Raw genomic sequence first — 17,910 nt, 5'->3', positions numbered from 1 at the left:
CTACATAACGAAACTCCAAAACATTGTAGGCAATGTAGGTTTCAGGTCAGAGTGCTAGTGGAGAGGATAGAATTTACCATTTTCACATATTCACAATTCCTGCTATGGGAACCAGACACCCAATATCATCTTATGGACACCATTGCCAGTGAAGAGGGTTTCAGGAAAACAAACAAACCAACCAAACAGCAACCAAAACCAGAAGACATCAATGTGTGAAGAAAACCAGACCCAAACATTCAGGGAACTAACACAGAGACACATACAGACAGATGGTGCCATATGAGATATAAAGGCATCTTTTCAACCCAGAAACACACTAGCAAATGTAACATAATCCTATGCATCCTGGTCTATAATGGGACCGGAGTTTGGTTTAACTCTTGATTTAATGCTGTTAAGATAATTCATGATTGTACTACTTCCTCCTTTTACATTGAGATACGGGACCATCAAAAAAAAATAAATACATAGATAGTCAGGAACACTTTGACTTCCCAAACACTGCAGAATTGGATAGGTTCAACCTATGGTTTCTATCATTCATGGATATGAAAAGGAATACTAGATTAGTTTTACTGACTAGTCCAAGTTCAGCCCACTTACAGAGACTTTGCCTGTACTTTTACAACTCCACTATAGCCATGTGAAAGAAAAAAATGGCCATTTTGTTATTATACAAGAAGAGATGTCCTTCGCAATGTCTGTAAAAACCACCACCATTTGTTTCTCAAGCAAATAACCCAGAGGCAATGGACAACAGCTGCTGACTGAGGCCCTCAGTGTTCTGAGGTGCTCAACTTCTTGAGGCAAGGTACATCTTCTCTCATCGCTGGATGAGGCATAGGAGAAACACTGTACCTCAAAACGTGGTCTTTGAAAGCATATCATGGTGGTTGATTACAAAACGACAAATCAATTTTGAAAGCAGTTGCCTGACTGCATGTCATTTTCCCTACAAAAACAGAAAACTTCACAAATGCCATTTGAAAAGAAGACACACCTGAGCAAGGCCCTGTAGAGGAGCAATGAGGCTGCAGTATTCAATCTGGATATCAGGAAGGTCTCCCACACGGTAACTTCTGTACAAAGTAACCTGGGCGTCATACTTCATCTTCAGCTCAGATTTAATCTCCTGAAACGTTAAAAGAGAGTCATGTTAAACAGAAAGACATGTATCCAGATAAGACATGTAATCACAGCAAATACATTTTCTCTAAAGCTGTAATATGGTTAAACCCCAAATGATCTTAACAGACAGTTACATAAAGGAGAGAATGTATACTTTAGCATAGTGGAAGAGGGAAACAGAAGAAAGCTTGAAGATTTTTTCTCAAATTTAAACACTTCTCATCTTGTCATTTAAGCCCATTTTTCTTCTACACAACTTCAAAGGAATTATTTTCAAAAGACATCCGAGAGAAATATCCTGGAAGAAGTTAGGCCTTGGCTAAAGGTATTTCCAAATACTTTCTTGCTCATGATCTACTTTTTCCTGTTGCCCCATCAGGCATTTGTTACAGCTTCTTTCTCTTGCAGGGTGGGAAGAAAGGGGAGCTTTGGTCTAACAGTAAACAAGGTGGCAGAAATAGGTGTTTGTGGGGCTCTTCCAGATATAAGTCCAATTTATATAGATGTCTGCAGCAGCACAGAATTACAAGTGTGTCTTAAACTTAACTCTCAGTTCCGTGTTATTTTGTTCTTGTTTAACTGTTATCATCTTTGGATGACAATATATTATTTTGGTCACACAAACCTTTGAAAAACTTCTACAGAGCTTCAAGTGTCTTTAAATTAATCATGAGTATGAAGCACAGCCATATAGTACTAAGTAATGTGTATAGTATCAAGTTTGTGGCTCTGATAAACACTCACTCACTACTGACTTTCCTTCAGGTCAAAAGTCCTCAGCAGTTCAGGTTAGCCTAGCAGCTGTAACACATTTTTGAGTTCACTTTCAGAAAATGGATAATGTTTTCTAACTATTTACGCAGAGTATTCTCACTTCAAGCTTTCTAGTTTCCAGGATGACAACCGTAAAGAGCTTCTGGTGTGAACATTTCTCTTTGCTGCTGGTGATTCTATCATATAAGATCACTTTGTACACAAAGCAGAAGAATGGGAATGTTACCCAGTACTTCTCTCACTCACACCAAGTAACATCATTTAACTTGAAGCACAAAAATAGCGTATTTCCAAGTAAAACCTTTTAAAGCAGCAACTGGCATCTTATACCTACTCCTTCTTCACACACCTGCTCCTGGAGATGAAGTACAAGACTGCAGATGAGATTGGGACTTAAGGTTTTAAACTTATCTGGATTGACAAACCTGTTCTCTTTTCTGCTCAGCCACACCTTTTCTAGCATAAATCAGACTGACTTTCTCTCGGTCCTTCAAGAAACGTCTCCGCAATCTTAGAATTTCTGCTCGTTCTTCTATACCTGGGTATAAAGTAGAACATCATCTTACAGTTTTAGTTCTGGAGAACATACATTCATGCCCACAGCTTTTCTTTTCTCAAACTTCAGATTTAATGCAACAGTATCATATAATAACAGCAGGTGATAACAGCATATTTCTTTGTTCTTTAAATTTCTGTTACAGAACTCACAATGGAGCAACTCCTGCTCAGGTTAGTCATGGAGAAAATCGATTTTATACTGTTCTCTTCAGTCCATTTCCTTAGAAAAAAAAGGAAGGAGCTAACAAAAGCATACCACTATAACTTGTGTTTGGCTGGTAGAAGACGAGGGGCTGATTGGGAGGTAGACCGACTTCTCTTTCAGTTGTTCACTATGATCCATTCAAAACTGTCCTGAGATGCTTCTCATATTGAAAAGGCCAATTTCAGTAGTTCTCTGCCTAAGCTTCTACACTTACCCTTTCAGTCAAAATTTTAATAACAAGGATGGTAAAGACAAAATGAGCAGAAAATGGGGAGAAGGAGCCTAAGCTATTAATAGAGCAGTGCTAACTTTTTTTTTTTGGTTGTAAACTGGGTGGATAAAGGAACATTTTCAGATAAAAGCAGGTTATTCCACTGCTGGATTGTATCCTGTTGCAGAACATATCTACACACCTGAAGTGGGGAGGAAAAAATATTTACAAATTGTTCAGTTTCTTTAAAGAGCTGTGCAGTTAAATTTAAAACACAAGGGACAGAACTGACATTCACACTACATCATCTGAGATGGCAGAAGGATAGACCACACTAGCTGGCTTCTTACCCAGTTAATTTTTTTGTCTGGCAATGTACAGTTTTTACAATTCTTAGAAGTCTTTTTTTTTTTTTTTTCTGGCAATATACACAAATATGTTGATGCTTATGCAAGTATCAACACACATTCCTGGAAACAAGATCTCACAAATTGAACCTCAATAAGAATGCCACAAAGATAACAGACCTTTAGTTTTGCTGTCCACCTCATCTTCAGGTAAAGCCAACCTTTTTTTTCCAAAATCTGGCCCCACTGGTTTAAAGGCTGCTTGTTTAAATTTTTCACTCCGTTTGCTAACTAACAGCATGGATGAAGACAAGGATTCCGAGGATGAAGGAACCGTATACTCTGCCAATGTGTCAATGCTGTTTCCAGTTAGCCAATTAAAAGAACTTCTACCACCTGTAAAAAAGTAATTGTAAAACAGTAATAATACAGATGAAAACATCTTTGAGGCACAATTTTCCTTCCCCAAAAATGTAATTCCCAGTGTTTATAATCAGAACAGATTTCAAGCTGTTATGTAAGAAACACTTAAATTAAGCAGACTATAAAAAGTGTATCAGACAAATAAAAGTGTGCTATGTTTTCTCTCATAACAACAACAACAAAAAGCTCTTGAAAATAGAGTATTAAGTGCATTTACTTTTACATCAAAAATTCACATGCAGCAGGAACGAGGAGAATGGAATCATTCTTATAGCAAGCAACATGATTTCAGAAGATACCAGTCTGGACTTACTGACGTTCTGTGTAGGAGTAAATTCGTATTGTCTTTGGGTAGCCCTCACTTGACCACCTACTGAGCCAGAAAAGGACGGGGATCTTTCTTGTGACAAATTCTTGTTAGTACTCTGTGAAACTTGAGTCTCTACAAACATAGGTGTGAGCATAGTACTTCTGTAACGCCAACTGGAATCAATTACAAAGTCCTGTAAACGCAAAAATATTTTAATAAGAATAATGAGAGTGAAGGCTTTTTTCTTTCCTTCCTTGAAACAGGATAACAGAAATGAAAGCATAGCATTTAAAATATCATCCTACATACAGAGGCAGGACATTAAAAACAAACAACACAAAAAACAAACAAGTAAAGCCAAGTAAAACCTTCCCAGAGCTCAGCAAAAAAGCTCACTAATTTAGACTGGTCAGCTGAGGACTGATTTATAGCTCTTGTACCGGTATTCTTGTTTCTTCACAATTTTTCTCCAGCTTAATTTGCTTTTCTCTACTATCCTCCCCACGACTTCCACCCCAACTATTCTCTTTAAAAGTATTTCAGCACTCTACACATTAGCTATACCTGTATATATAATTAAATCTTTCCTTTTTTGAGAAGAAAACAAAATTATTCCCCCCACAAAATTACACTGATACCATGCATAACCCAGCTCTGTTGAAGATATTAGTTATGGATCTCGAAACACGTTTTCAATCAACTCCCTCACTACACCTTTCTTGTCAAAGTGGTAACTACCATCAGGATTGGAATTTATCACATGGTTACGCTGAGGATAACACAATACTATTCACCTGAAATTTGCATTCAGATAGTGGATGCTCAAACATTTTTCTGGAATAATCTGGGCTCTTGCTGGTCATTTCAAGCAGAAAATTTGTGATTAGACTCAAGTACTGCGTTTCAATCTTGGTAGAATACAAAGAGCTTAACAGTGCCAGCATGCGATCAAGAATATTTGCAGGTAGCCTTGTCTCATCACTCCAAAAATTCCTAACAATTAATCTGTAACGATAAGGAATGAAGTTATTCTTTGCTATCAGCAAACAAAATGCAACACTATCAAAAAAAGATCAATTTAAAATAAATAACAATGTCTTCAGTTAAACCTTTCACATAGATGTGCCTTTTACATAGATTTCCACATTCATCTACCACGCTCTACAGCATTTAACTGGTGTTATAAAGGTTTACACTGAGAAAGATGTTCATGTTAAGTTATTTTTTTGTGTCTGTGTATAGCGAGCACCTTATTCAAAAACTTCAGAATGTCAACACAGAATTAGGTCTAACATACTGAAAAAACTTCTCCGTGGCTTAAAGCTCTCAGTTACACTTAGATTTGGTGTGACAGTATGGGATGAAATTTTATAAGTTAACTTACTGAAAGAAAAGGAAATGTTATCTGTTACTCTTTCATATTTCAAATACTTTAAAAACTGCTGTGGATCAAAGCTTATATTACAAACAAGGAAACAGCAATTCAAGGATTTGTTACTTCAGACAGCAATCACAGCACTGTTTACTCACTGCAGTTCAGCATTCTCATCAATCAGTCCTTGAAGCAGGATTTCTTTTGCCAGTTTGAGTACTTCCTGAGAATCACCATCTGCTTGGCTTTCTGGATCACTGCGGATAGGAGAAAAACATTTCTTAATGAATTCTCTTATTAAAAAAATAGGAGGATAAGGATGGTTGGAGAGAAGAAAGAACCCACCCTTCTCAAAAGAAAATATCAACTTGGCATGACAACAAACATTTTTCATAACATGAGGTCTTTATTCTCCGAAATGGCTCACCTCCTCACTACTTAAAATAAAAATCAAAAATAAAAATAAGAAGGCTAAATGAGTTGCTAGGTTTTTACTATAAAGGCCTGGCAGAAATAATGCTGAATTTGCAAGGTTAAAACTGACAAAAAAACAGTGACACCTTTTCCCAAGTGACACTGAAGTAAAAAATCACCTGTACTTTTTCTTCACCATAATTATCCATTTAAATAGTAAACAGTTATATTACTCAAAAACATACAACAGGACCCCACTACGTTAGATAATACAACAGCAACCTACTTGCAAAAAGTGTATGACTGTTCCCTAAGTCAAACAGAAATAAAGGCACTTTGGCATTATCCGGATCTGTTCAATCTTATGGTATAAAGATGTTCATTCTAAGGTGTACAACTCTTACTACAGTTATAAACTCTGGCAACAGGAAAAAAAAGCAGAAGCATCAGAGCTAAGACCTCTTATGGCATCATGCTGTGGTGATGCAGTATCCTAGTTTTGGGCTAAAGTTAGCTCCACGTCCTTGTCCCTTAGTTTAAATAATAAAATGCCACCAAAGGTCTGAGGCTACCAGGGCAAGCCACAGGACCTATTTGTTCAAGAATGGGAAAATCCCATACCAAGGGACATAAGTTAGAAAATAATGTTAGGAGAAGTTTCACTCTGCTTGTGACAAACCACTGAAAGACAGCATCTGTAGTGAATACGCACCTGTAATTATCATAAATCCACATCAGAATGTCATACATGGACCGTCGACATAGTACAGAAGGGTGAGAAATAAACCCTGTTACTCCAGGAAGAAATTCTTTAAGTTCTGGTGGTTTTAGCTTTGACAGCATCTTGTATACTATATCCAAACAAACCCTTTGTCTCTCATCATCCCTAAAGATGAAGAAGAAAAAAAAAGAATAGTTGCATTGTTTTCGCTCTCCATTGTTACACATAGAACCAGAGTATCAGCTTACTTTTTAACAATAGTATTTGCTTTCACATAAAGGGCTTTAAGCAAATACTTTTCAGTCCAACCTAGAAGTAAGAATACAACTAAATCAATACATATTGAAGATGAAATTCACATCCTAGTGAATAGGAGCTGGTATTTCATCTTAACACTTTGCAGGGGTTTTTATTTGTTTTTCACAGTGAGCTAACATCCAGATTCTGTTTGCTCAAATTAGGAGAGCAATGGCCAACACAGGAACATGCAGCCGGAGCATAAAATTTTTGTGGCCAACGCAGAACATATCATCAAATCTTAGACTATGTCTCCACATTTGTAACCATGTGGCTACTCACCTGTGATTCATGATCTGCATGAAGTCTTTACTCTTCAATTCCAAGTAGAGATCGGGTATTTCCTCCGCCCGGCACATTATTACTTCCAGGCAGTAGGTTTTCATCACACCATGGAGTTTCGGTATCAAAAAGAACACTGCATTCATAAACCTTAATGTGACCAGAAGCCCGTGAAAAAAAGCATGTTATTCTCTATTATTCCTCTAGATCTACAATGCACGTACCATGTATGTCATGACATACCTGTCAGCAAGAGAAGGAAAATTCTTGACTACTTTATTCAAGCATATTATAAACTTGTCCTGTTGGGTGTTCTGATGATGTTTTAATTGTTTTACGACACAATCATAAACTTGATCTTCAAGTATCTGAGAATTAGAAAGACAGTATGTCAAGCACAGCCACGAAACTCAATCGCCTTAATGACACAGACTATTGCTACTGTACTGTTTGTTTGTAATGCATTTTGATAGGTAAAATTTGCCTGCCTCATCTTGACATTTATGGTGCTTCATGGCTGCTGAACACGATTGCCTAGTTTAGCAATATGTTTCTGAGCTTCCGTTGATTGGTTTGGAACCAACGCCTTAATTTTGAAATACAAGTTGCTTAGTATGCTTACATAAATAGTAACTATTCTGTATAGCAGATTTCCAGCTACTGTATGTAAAAAAGACATTTTTAGTGAAGACATTTAGTGAATGCATCAGCAACCTTCACTAAACATCAAAGAATAAGCTTTGTGTAGTATAAAATATTTATTTACTAATTTATTCAAAGTACTGCTTTTAATGGAAATTGGAAAACTAAGGAAGAAAAGGCTGCAGTAATTCCATATACAAAGGATGTTATAAAAACTGTATAAAATAAAAATAAAAGTAATTAAATGGGGCGAGATGTAAGAATGTCCCACAACATCAGGCTAATAGTAGACCTAGTCAATATCTTGGTATTTTTGTAGCAGCAGATGCAGAATGATATTTAGGGGTAGCAAAGCAGCTGGGCTGCATTGTCCTTCTTTTTATCTCATAGACCGAAACATGCATCCATCATTAGGTTAGGGAACTTAGACTGTACATTGTTGTCTACTGTTTTCAGAACCTGTCCATGGAATTTTTTTGTGTATAAATTTGCCTGATTTGCCCTCGAACCTATTAATGCTACTTACCTCCAGAACCTGCTGGGGTAACTAATTGTAAAGAGATACTTCTACTATCTGCCTTAAACTGATTTCTATGAACAAGCACTATCCCCTGGTTCTAGCACTGCAAGATTTAGTGAATAGCAGTTTTAAATTCACTTCATCCACTGCTTAGAAAATAGATTCATTATCCACATCTACCACAACAAGTGCTAAAAAAAAATGAAGACAATAGCTTTGAATTTTACATCAGTACTAGCAAGTTATTAAACACCTTCAGATACAGCTACTCAAAAGGTAGCCCCAAGCCTCCCAACTTCGAATTTCCCCCCCTTTTTGTTTTTATAAAAACAAACGACAACAAAAAAAAGCAACCACCACAGAATCCCACAAAACTTTAAAGTATACCACGCCAGCATTGCTGGTTGGCAGAAGCTGAACAAAGCCCATTTGCTAGCTTCAAAAGAGTGGGGCAGAAACTCTGCACTTAAGTCTGTTCTAAACCTTTCTTCTTTTTAATAGTTTAAACCCTTAACTTAATCTGTTGGACAAAGACTGTTGAGTTTTAAAAACATTTATTTCTTGAGCTGAATTGAGTAGTCATATAAAAGATACGCACAGAATTAAGACAGGAATGGTCACACATCTAAAACAGTTACTCACATTTTCTCTCTCAGCAATGTATTGAAGAGCAAGTCCCAACACTTCTGCTGCAGCTGCATAAACTTCTTTATACCTTAATAAGCCCATGTTACTGGTCAAAGCCTGGAAATACCTAACACAAAAGGTAGATCTGCTGTAAGCCACCACTCCAGCATTCATTTTTACACTGAAACAAGAACTCACCTGAGCTGCCTAGGGGCACAGTGATTGCTTTTAGAAGAGCTCAGTACAGCAAAATACAGATTCCCACCTACAGTGTTTCAAATCCCTGCTTTGGGAGTTTCTGACTCTGTTAACTCCCATGAAACTGCAATCCAGGGGCCCACTGTAAGAAAGCCTACATCCTCCACAATATTTTCCAAAATAAATTAGCTCTGCAGTTTGCAAAAAGCATTACATGGTGACAGACTGTAGCTGAGGGACAATAGGACAAAACTTTCCAATGAATGAACAATACAACTCCAGTACTTTATGCTGATGAGATAGAGCTACTCTCTTTGTCTTTATGTTTTATTAATTTAATTTCTCCAGAAAGTTGATTTTTCTCACCTGCCACGATCTATTTCACACTTTGGGTCAAAGGGAGGTAAATTGTTGGCAAGAACAATTCCCAGCAACTGAATTCCCACTGAGTTGTCCTTTGTATCAGGATCTCCAGTAGAAAACTTTTCAAATATTAAACTGTTGGATAAAAACATAAGTAATGATATACATGATAAAGCCAAAAAATATACACACCACAAATCATTCACTTTGTGCATATGTATGTAGACACATACAACCCCACCAAAACAAGCATGTGTACATATATAGAAAGCATGTGTACATATATATATGCATCTACATTCCACCAAAAGTAGAAAACATTAAGAAAAAAATAATTCACTTCAATGAATAAGACTTTACAAATTAAAATTCCAAACAAGAGTTTGTTCAGAAGCACAGCAGATCACAAAACTCTTCCTAAGAATACATTGGTATTCAATGACAATACATAATATTTCAAACAAAAAAAACAACTCTTTGCAAAGATTACTCTTGCTTCTGTTGTTGCTGTTGTAATTCTCTACATGTTCTCTCTGTCTTTCTCTGTCTCTTCTCTGTTTAACAAATTAAGTTTCAACCTTTGGAGAGTTCAGTTCTGAAGTTTTACTGTCAATTCCAGGGACGAAAAGTTTACTATAGCAGCTGCATTTACCTTGTCATCCCCTTTGATAATATTCATTTATAGTCTTGAAATATTGGCAAAAGAAAGTTCTGAATTACTTACTTATAAGGTATGGAGAGACAGTTTTTCCAACACTCTATAACTGTCTTTATGATTTCCAGGTTGTGTCTGAACACAGCTCTTTTTGGGTGAAAAGCATTCTTCATCAAGAATTCAAGCAATCTGTTAGCTAAAATCTCATCCTTAACATTTCCCTATAGGGAACAAAAATAAACATAGCGACTCCATCATTAACATAAACATTTTGCTTTTTGATAGTAACTAAATAAGCTATTTTTGAAGTTAATATCCAAAAGAAACAGTGGACTGATGTAGAAAATTATTACAAGTACATAAAAAGTACATAAAAACTAGTCTCACTCGTTCCTTAATAAATAGTTATTGAAATTGAAATAATAAAAATTAATTTCACATTTTCTTACTTTGGGAGTGGTAACACTTGTCCAGGAAAGAACAGTAACTGTTATTTCCACTACCATGTAATGAATCCCTTCACCTCCATTATTCCCAGAAACAACAAGCTGCAGCAACGGACCAAGCCACTGCTTTGCATAAGGTCGGAAAACCTATGGAAAATGGAAGAATCAGGGATCAAATACAGATTATCCAACTATTCAAAATCCTGAATTCAATAAATTATTAAATACTGTTCAACAACTCAGTAATTATTTAATAATTAATTATTAGTGAGACTAATGTGATCTTTTTAGCTCTTCATTTAACCTTGTCTGAAGCACTAACCACAAAAAAATTAAAATAACTTTCAAATTTAAGGTATCCATAACCATATTCTTCACTTCTGTTTAGAATCCTTCATACATATATCTTTACATCAACTTATAAGTATTTCCACAGGGCCCTCATAATACATCCCTATAAGAGCTTTTAATGCAAAAATCTGCCCCTATGGAATTTGAAAGAATATGTCATTCATCTAACCTTCCAAATCTCCAATTCAGACAGCTTTACTAAGAAAGCAGCATTAAGTGGGTGTTAAAGCTTCCCGAACTAACTACGAAACTTAGCCTTTTGTATTTTGGACTTGGAGTTTTTCAAACAAAAATTATACTTTAAACTCAATGTCTGAAAAAGGACAGAAGTTAGAAAATAGTTCTTCACAAAGACACATAACATTATCTCACATCTGTCTGCAACCAGATCATCATTTAGATCTAAGGGCTTCCAGAAGACTCATCTGTGGCCATTAAAAAACATTTTTTTGTTGTTCTTGCAAAGATGGCAAACAATCAGCCATATCTCTTGCCCAGCATCAATGAATCAATTAGTTATATTTACAGAAGACACATATTGTGGACACACTCTACTGCTAGAAATAGATTTTGGACGAAAAAGTAATTCTATTACACTCAAAATATTGGCACTATCTGGAATTGAGGCAATGAATGTGTTCCCTTTTATCATGACTAGTAATAGTTCAAACTACTACATTTGAACCTCCCAAAAGTCTCAGTTGATGAAATATTTTGCCACACAAGAGCTACATGGTTGATATTCTAATAAAAACTATAATATTAAAAAAAAAAAAAAAAAGACAAAAAAATTACTCACATCCTCAGTATTAACAATAAGTTTTGCTATGAAGAGGCGAATATTTAGTGGTACTGATGGGTTTCCTAATTTACCATGCAGAAATTTCATCCAAAGAGGAAGGTCTACTGGAACCGTCCCCTGAAATTTAAAGGGGATGAGGAAAATATCAATACAATTCTGGAATTAAACAGATTTACCAAGCCAACAACAAAAAACAGCCCAAGCCACACAGGTCTCATTGTAATGTAGCCATGAAAAATAAAAAATGAACTAATTAAATCATGACTTCCCCCTTGTGTGTGTGTGTGTGTTACAATTAGTGAAGCTATATCATCTTTTTGGCTAATACTGGCCTCCTCCACTTTAGGTGTGATCTGGTTCCTCTGCATATGTTTAATCAGAGTCGTCATAGATGCCATGCATTCATGTTGGTTGAGTTCATCCATTTCCAGTTCCATCTCATCCTTTAAAACCATATATTCTGAGGTCTCCTGAAAAAAAAAAAAAAAAAAAGAAAGTTATTATGAAGGCTGTTATTGTTACTACAAGACCGTATTTTTTAAAAAAAATATGATAAAGCCATGAGTCATTCTGATTTTATCTGTTTTTACAGATTTGCCTATACATTCAGAATCTGCAGCAGGGAATAAATCGGATTTGTTGTTCAAACAACCAGCTCACCAGCTGTGCATAGCACTCACTTTCTGTGCCAACAGAATGCAACTCTGTGTTCTTCTGACTTTAATACCTGCTAGTATAGGTGTAGCAACTGCTGGAAGGAGACAGCTAGTTGAAGCTCATGGAAATTATCTTGTTTCATAGCCGAAAGAACGTGTTAATGCCTTCCACAAGTGGAAAGTCTTATCTTTATGGATGTGTTGTTTCACACTGACTAGAAACCACAGCAGCTCTTTTAATGCACAGAGAGAATCTCAAAAGAAAACCTCGCAGTTAGAAATAACGTTATTACACAAAGCAGACACAAAGTACATTTCTGGTTAATGTCACTGCAGCTAAAACACCTCCTTGCTCCAAAACATGGAAACAGTTTATCTTTTCCAATGTTAACTGTTATTTTAACAGATTTCATCTACAGTATCTATCATACTGTTACAAGCTTCCTTTCTGTTTTATTACAAGCTTTAACTTATCAGTATTACTTTTGATGAGACACTTTTTGACTGCAGAAGGAACACAGCTTCAAGACTTGGAAGAGCAGCAGTTATTATCTTCCAAGAGTGGTTAGAGACAAGGTACCCCAACACAGATATAAAAATAATACTGTGTCTGATCATTTATAGTATGCATTTGAATCGGCCAGCTTGGTTAAAGATCAGTCAGCTTCGTTAAGTATCTTTGAAGACCAAAAGAAGGAAGTGAGGAAACCAGGCGCCCAACAGGAGAACACAACCATTGCAGGACTGAGTGACTGCACATGAAGAAGTCAAAAGTCATCTTTTTACAACTCAGGTTGCTTGCATCACTCAGCTTTAGAAAACCATGAAACCACGGTAGGGCATTGCTTTTCTCCAGCTTACAGTGCAGAGAGAAAGAGAGAGAGTGAAGCGGAAAAGCAACCAATGCAATACAGCTTGAGTCCTCTCATTTTCTGGAGGAACCCATCCTCAAGTAGAAGAGGAGACTAGCCCTTTAACTTCAGCACTTTTAAAGTTTCTCACAGTGAACATTTTTCTCAGTGACTGCCTTTTATTTGTCATTTGATACATCTACTAGTAACAGCTGAAGAATAAATTCAGTAAGACTAACAACAAATAAGCCTTACTTTTTTTTTTTATTTTTTTTTTTAATTTTTAAGTCTGTTAAAATATTTGAGCATCACTACTGACAGGCAAAGCAAACCTTTTTTTTTAATTTTAGATTTACAGCTATTATACAGATTGCTTTAGAGAGCAATTATACTCCACTTTAACATCAGGGAACCATTTTGTATTTCTCAGCATGATACACCATAAAAAATTGTATTTTTCAACCTCAGTAAATACATGCAATTGCTAAGAAGCACATAAACTTCTTTCATAGCACATAAGTCACTAAATTACCTTTCTCCTGAAACGAGCACTGCTAGCTGCTACATCTTGGGAACTATAGGAAAAACCTTGGACTCCAGTAGAAAAATCAAACTGACTCATTTCCTCACTCAAACTGCTATCCATCATGTATGATGCAGAAGCTAAATACTTGGGTTCATCTAAATAGAAGAAAGATGAGACCATTAATCAAGGTAATTACAAACAAACAAGCCTTTATTGACCACTGGAACTTGAGAGTGGATGGAAATTGGTTGTATGACAAAGTAAAGTGAATGCTTTTATGTGCTCTTGATACTGTAAAGCCAATTAACAATGTGTCAATAAACAGTGTATGAAAGGTTAAGATGGCAATTTTTTCCATAGTCATAAATGAACTTCATACCCGGATCCCCATTTCCAGCCTCCCTGGCTTCCTTCCTAATAGCAATGTATCGCTTCTTCCTTTCCAGAGGCACCTGAAAAACAGCAAGAGGTAGTTTCAAAATTATTACTATTTTAAATTTTTTTACTGAATGACTTCTCAAAACTGGCAAAAATCATCAAAACCACATAAAAAGAAACAGAAGTTTCATGTTACAAGTACTGATTATTAATGCCACATAGTAACAGCTAAATCACTTATCTCTACTGCTATTCAATACCATAGTAGGTTTGCTAAAACATGTATTAAAACTTAGATGTACCACAAGAGTGTTCCAAATGTCAAGTCTCTATTTCCTTCAGAAAAATGCACTTTAAAATATTGGAGAAGTACTCCATTTTTTGTTAACTACAGAATTCTCTTTCTTTGGATGTGACAAGTAATCATTTCTACAGTAACTATGCTATTAAAGACATACTCATGTTTCACTTGGAGACATTAGAACCTAGAACTTCCACTCACCTCAATTTCTACAGGAAACGTATACTGACGCTTCAAGTCTATCAAGTTCTCAAAAATCAGCAAGTTCTGCGAACCAAAGAATATTTGGAAATGTCAAAATTATAATGTTGCACTCAATAATAATTATTCTGAGAAGAATTTCCTTTCCTATAATACAACAGTTCAAAGTACAGTATAGAAAATGTTGCAAGTTTTCTCTTGGATCAACATTTGAATAGTTGAATAGCAACATTTTCTTAAGAAATTCAAAGCACAGACACTCTGCAAAGCACACTCTGCAAAAAGGGTCTCTATTATTCAAATATATTCCATGCATTGAAGAACTTAAATAACAGGTGTTTTCCTGTATATTAAAAAGTCCATTGAGAGTGGAGAGAAAACATGGTCAATGTATTATTGATCACCCACTCCCAAGCAGACGTTAAAGCCTCCATCAGCAATTCAAATGACACAAAGGGTGCAAGAAAGTCAGCTACCACTCCTTCTACTGCCTCACAGGGTAGTTCATTATTCAACTGCATGTCATTCAGGTTTGATTCTTTGATTTATTGCCATTAAATAAAATCATTTGGAAAGCTTCCAGAGCCATGAAACACTAACAGCAACAATCACTTCTCACCTTTTCTGCTTTTTCTGTAAAAAGAAAGCCTTGATAGAATTTAGTCTCAGTGAAGACACAACTAATGACAGCAATAGCACAGTTATATGCTGCACAATGATACTGTCTCCTCTTCTCCAGCAACTGACTCTCCCCTGCCATATTTTCTGTAAATGCATCATAGCAGGACCTGAAAATAAAAACACACACAAAAAGAAACAAACAGGCAAGTAAAGATCATAGGTCTTTTTGGCTTTCCCCTTCTCTTTAAACACAACAAGAAAGGCCCCCCCCAGCCAGAGACAGACTGAACAGTATTTCAGAAGATCTTTATTATTATAGCAGTATCAGCAGTAAATCACCTCAGGCTTTTATTCAAGCTCTCAGTGGGTATACTGCTCTGAAATGGAACCACTCAGCAATGACTAAGCCAACTTTTGCTGGTATTTACACAGCCATCCTTACTGTCAGGGATACAAGAGGATGTTTTCATAGAAGATGGAGATGTATTTTCAAGATATGACTTGTGGTCCTCTCCCAGCAACACATCAATAGACAGGCATGCTAAGCTATACTACAGATTACCCAGAGAAAACCAGTTTAAATGCAATTTTTATAGGTCTTTTGCTCATAGCCTGTTATAGATCTTATGCAAATCACAGTCAAGAAATTATATGCAGTTCCCATAGGACATAATATTGTAAAACTAGAGAAAAAAAGAACAATTCAGGTGTATTATATGTTTTTCAGAATACTAAACAAACCAAATAGTATTTATTAGCATATATATATATTCAGTATTAATCTTCTGTTCCCCCCTGCAGAGCAATTAAAACAAACTACACCTGCTGGATGTGCTGCTGTATTGTGAAGTGTAAATGAAAATCCATCCCATCTTCTCACTGATCATATAAATAACTATCTTGTGACACATTTGTGTACACTGTGGTTTGAAGTATAATGAAACTGAAATTATGAAGACAAATTAAAGGCAAATAACCATACCGAAAAGCAAAAATAAAAAGCACAAGCTTAACAAATAGAAAACACCTGGCAAAAAGAGGAGACAGGAGTCATCCTGACATGATCTTGGACATAAACTACAATCCTTTATCAATGCAAATTCAATACTGTCTATTCCATTGAAAACCAAAAGCTACATCACAGATTATGTTTACCCTTGAGCAAATCAAATCTTCTGCTTTGTAAGGCATACTTAAGAAGAGTATCTACCAAAACCTAATTAGAAATTAAAAGGAAATAGAAATGATAATCTTACTTTATCAGTGCCTTGGTAAGTTCATTTCCTTCTACACTTATAGAGCCACGGTAAGCTTGGTTAATTTTAGAATCCTTGGAGTAAACATCCTCTTTTGAAAGACGTACATACATCACTTCTAGCAGCTTGTAATACCCCATTTTCTTGGTGACTTGTGTATCAAAAATACATTCATTGGACTGAAAACAAATAAGCAAAGCCTTAGAAACAGATTTTCTAGATTCTGCCCTTGTTAAGTAGCTCTCTGGCTATTCTAGCTTCTTCTAGTTAGCCTTCATCTTACTTCTACCTTCTACAACAGAGAAGAGAACAGAGATTCTCATTTCCTGTTTAATACAGTTATTAAAACCATAAGATGATTTTCTTATCAGGTAAGCTGTTGACTACAATTGGCTAAATCATTAGAGTCGTGTTTGAATAACTTGTACAGAATACCGAACAACTTCTTGGACTCAGACACCTTAAGCAAAACACACAGCTGTAAGAGCAACACAAGGAGACAAATACACTTGGTGATAAAAGCAATCTGTCAGTTTGAATTGCCTGCTGAGAGAGAACAGCAACTTGTGCAACCTGAAGATAAATAAAGCTCCTTAGCCCAGCATGAGCTGAAAACACATAACATCCTTCCCCATGAAAACCAGGATGGATTATTTCTTAAAGTAACAAAGATAAACATTAATAACCAAAAGACAAAAACAAATGGAACTGACAAAAAAAAAGCCAAAATAAGACATTGTGCTACTACTACCAGCACCACTATTTCATAAAATATAACAGTCACCATACTGGGTATTATCCATGAGTTTCTTTGTGCATCTCACTTTTTTGCTAACATTTACAGCAAAAGAAATTGTGTGTGTGACCCCATGTAAGTCTTTAATAGTAATCAAGAAAATAGAAATAAAATGCTAAGTTTGGATCACTTTAGCATCTTGTTTGTGCTGCTGCCCTGAAACAGATGCATTAGCAAAAGGGAAGGGAGAACTACAGCAACAGTAGACGCTTCCACTTCCACTAACAAAATTATTGCATGTAACCAATTTGGAGGACAGGCTGTACATGGAGAGAGGAAGGTCTGTGCTGACCTCACTGAAGGATCTTTGCAATGATCAAAAGACAGATGTGTACCTTCCTCTAGAAGTATAGCATCTAATTTAAAAGCTTTTGCTACACAGCTCTTCTACAATGTAATAATAGGCTACAGTTTTGTATGCCTTTTATAATTCAAAGTTAGAATGCGTTTTGACAGGATACCAGACCCCTCCCCCCCCCTTTTTTTTTTTAAATATATGTCATGTCATCTTTGATTTTTATATACAGTAGATACATGAACATACATGAAATTCAAAGCAACAGCGTGAAGGGGAATGAGGAAAAGCTTCCAACCAATAATCAATGTAATCAGCAAAAACTTCTGCTTCAAGATACAGACAACTGGAAAAATGGAAAGCAAGTGATTTCAATTAGT

The 17,910-nt window shown here is 36.0% G+C and overlaps 1 protein-coding gene across 1 annotated transcript in view; it reads right to left on the bottom strand.

The window, feature by feature from the left end:
* PRKDC (protein kinase, DNA-activated, catalytic subunit) overlaps positions 1-17,910 on the bottom strand; it is a gene marked incomplete at its 5' end in the record, with an annotated part of 79,328 nt that overhangs the window by 28,882 nt on the left and 32,536 nt on the right. Inside the window, 20 exons of the mRNA XM_084281664.1 lie at positions 1,004-1,135; positions 2,331-2,443; positions 3,407-3,622; positions 3,963-4,152; positions 4,754-4,964; positions 5,490-5,588; positions 6,458-6,631; positions 7,046-7,195; positions 7,289-7,413; positions 8,850-8,961; positions 9,399-9,530; positions 10,120-10,271; positions 10,500-10,643; positions 11,647-11,766; positions 11,982-12,119; positions 13,689-13,837; positions 14,062-14,134; positions 14,563-14,628; positions 15,182-15,350; positions 16,440-16,618. Coding sequence (XP_084137790.1) covers positions 1,004-1,135; positions 2,331-2,443; positions 3,407-3,622; positions 3,963-4,152; positions 4,754-4,964; positions 5,490-5,588; positions 6,458-6,631; positions 7,046-7,195; positions 7,289-7,413; positions 8,850-8,961; positions 9,399-9,530; positions 10,120-10,271; positions 10,500-10,643; positions 11,647-11,766; positions 11,982-12,119; positions 13,689-13,837; positions 14,062-14,134; positions 14,563-14,628; positions 15,182-15,350; positions 16,440-16,618 — 2,844 coding nt within the window. The remainder of the gene's footprint in view (positions 1-1,003; positions 1,136-2,330; positions 2,444-3,406; positions 3,623-3,962; positions 4,153-4,753; positions 4,965-5,489; positions 5,589-6,457; positions 6,632-7,045; positions 7,196-7,288; positions 7,414-8,849; positions 8,962-9,398; positions 9,531-10,119; positions 10,272-10,499; positions 10,644-11,646; positions 11,767-11,981; positions 12,120-13,688; positions 13,838-14,061; positions 14,135-14,562; positions 14,629-15,181; positions 15,351-16,439; positions 16,619-17,910) is intronic.

The sequence above is a fragment of the Netta rufina genome (assembly GCF_964035555.1).
Source record: "Netta rufina genome assembly, chromosome: 2".
NCBI classification, from domain to species: domain Eukaryota; kingdom Metazoa; phylum Chordata; class Aves; order Anseriformes; family Anatidae; genus Netta; species Netta rufina.
The sequence above is the reverse complement of the archived record's forward strand: the minus strand, read 5'-3'. Positions and strand labels throughout refer to the sequence as shown.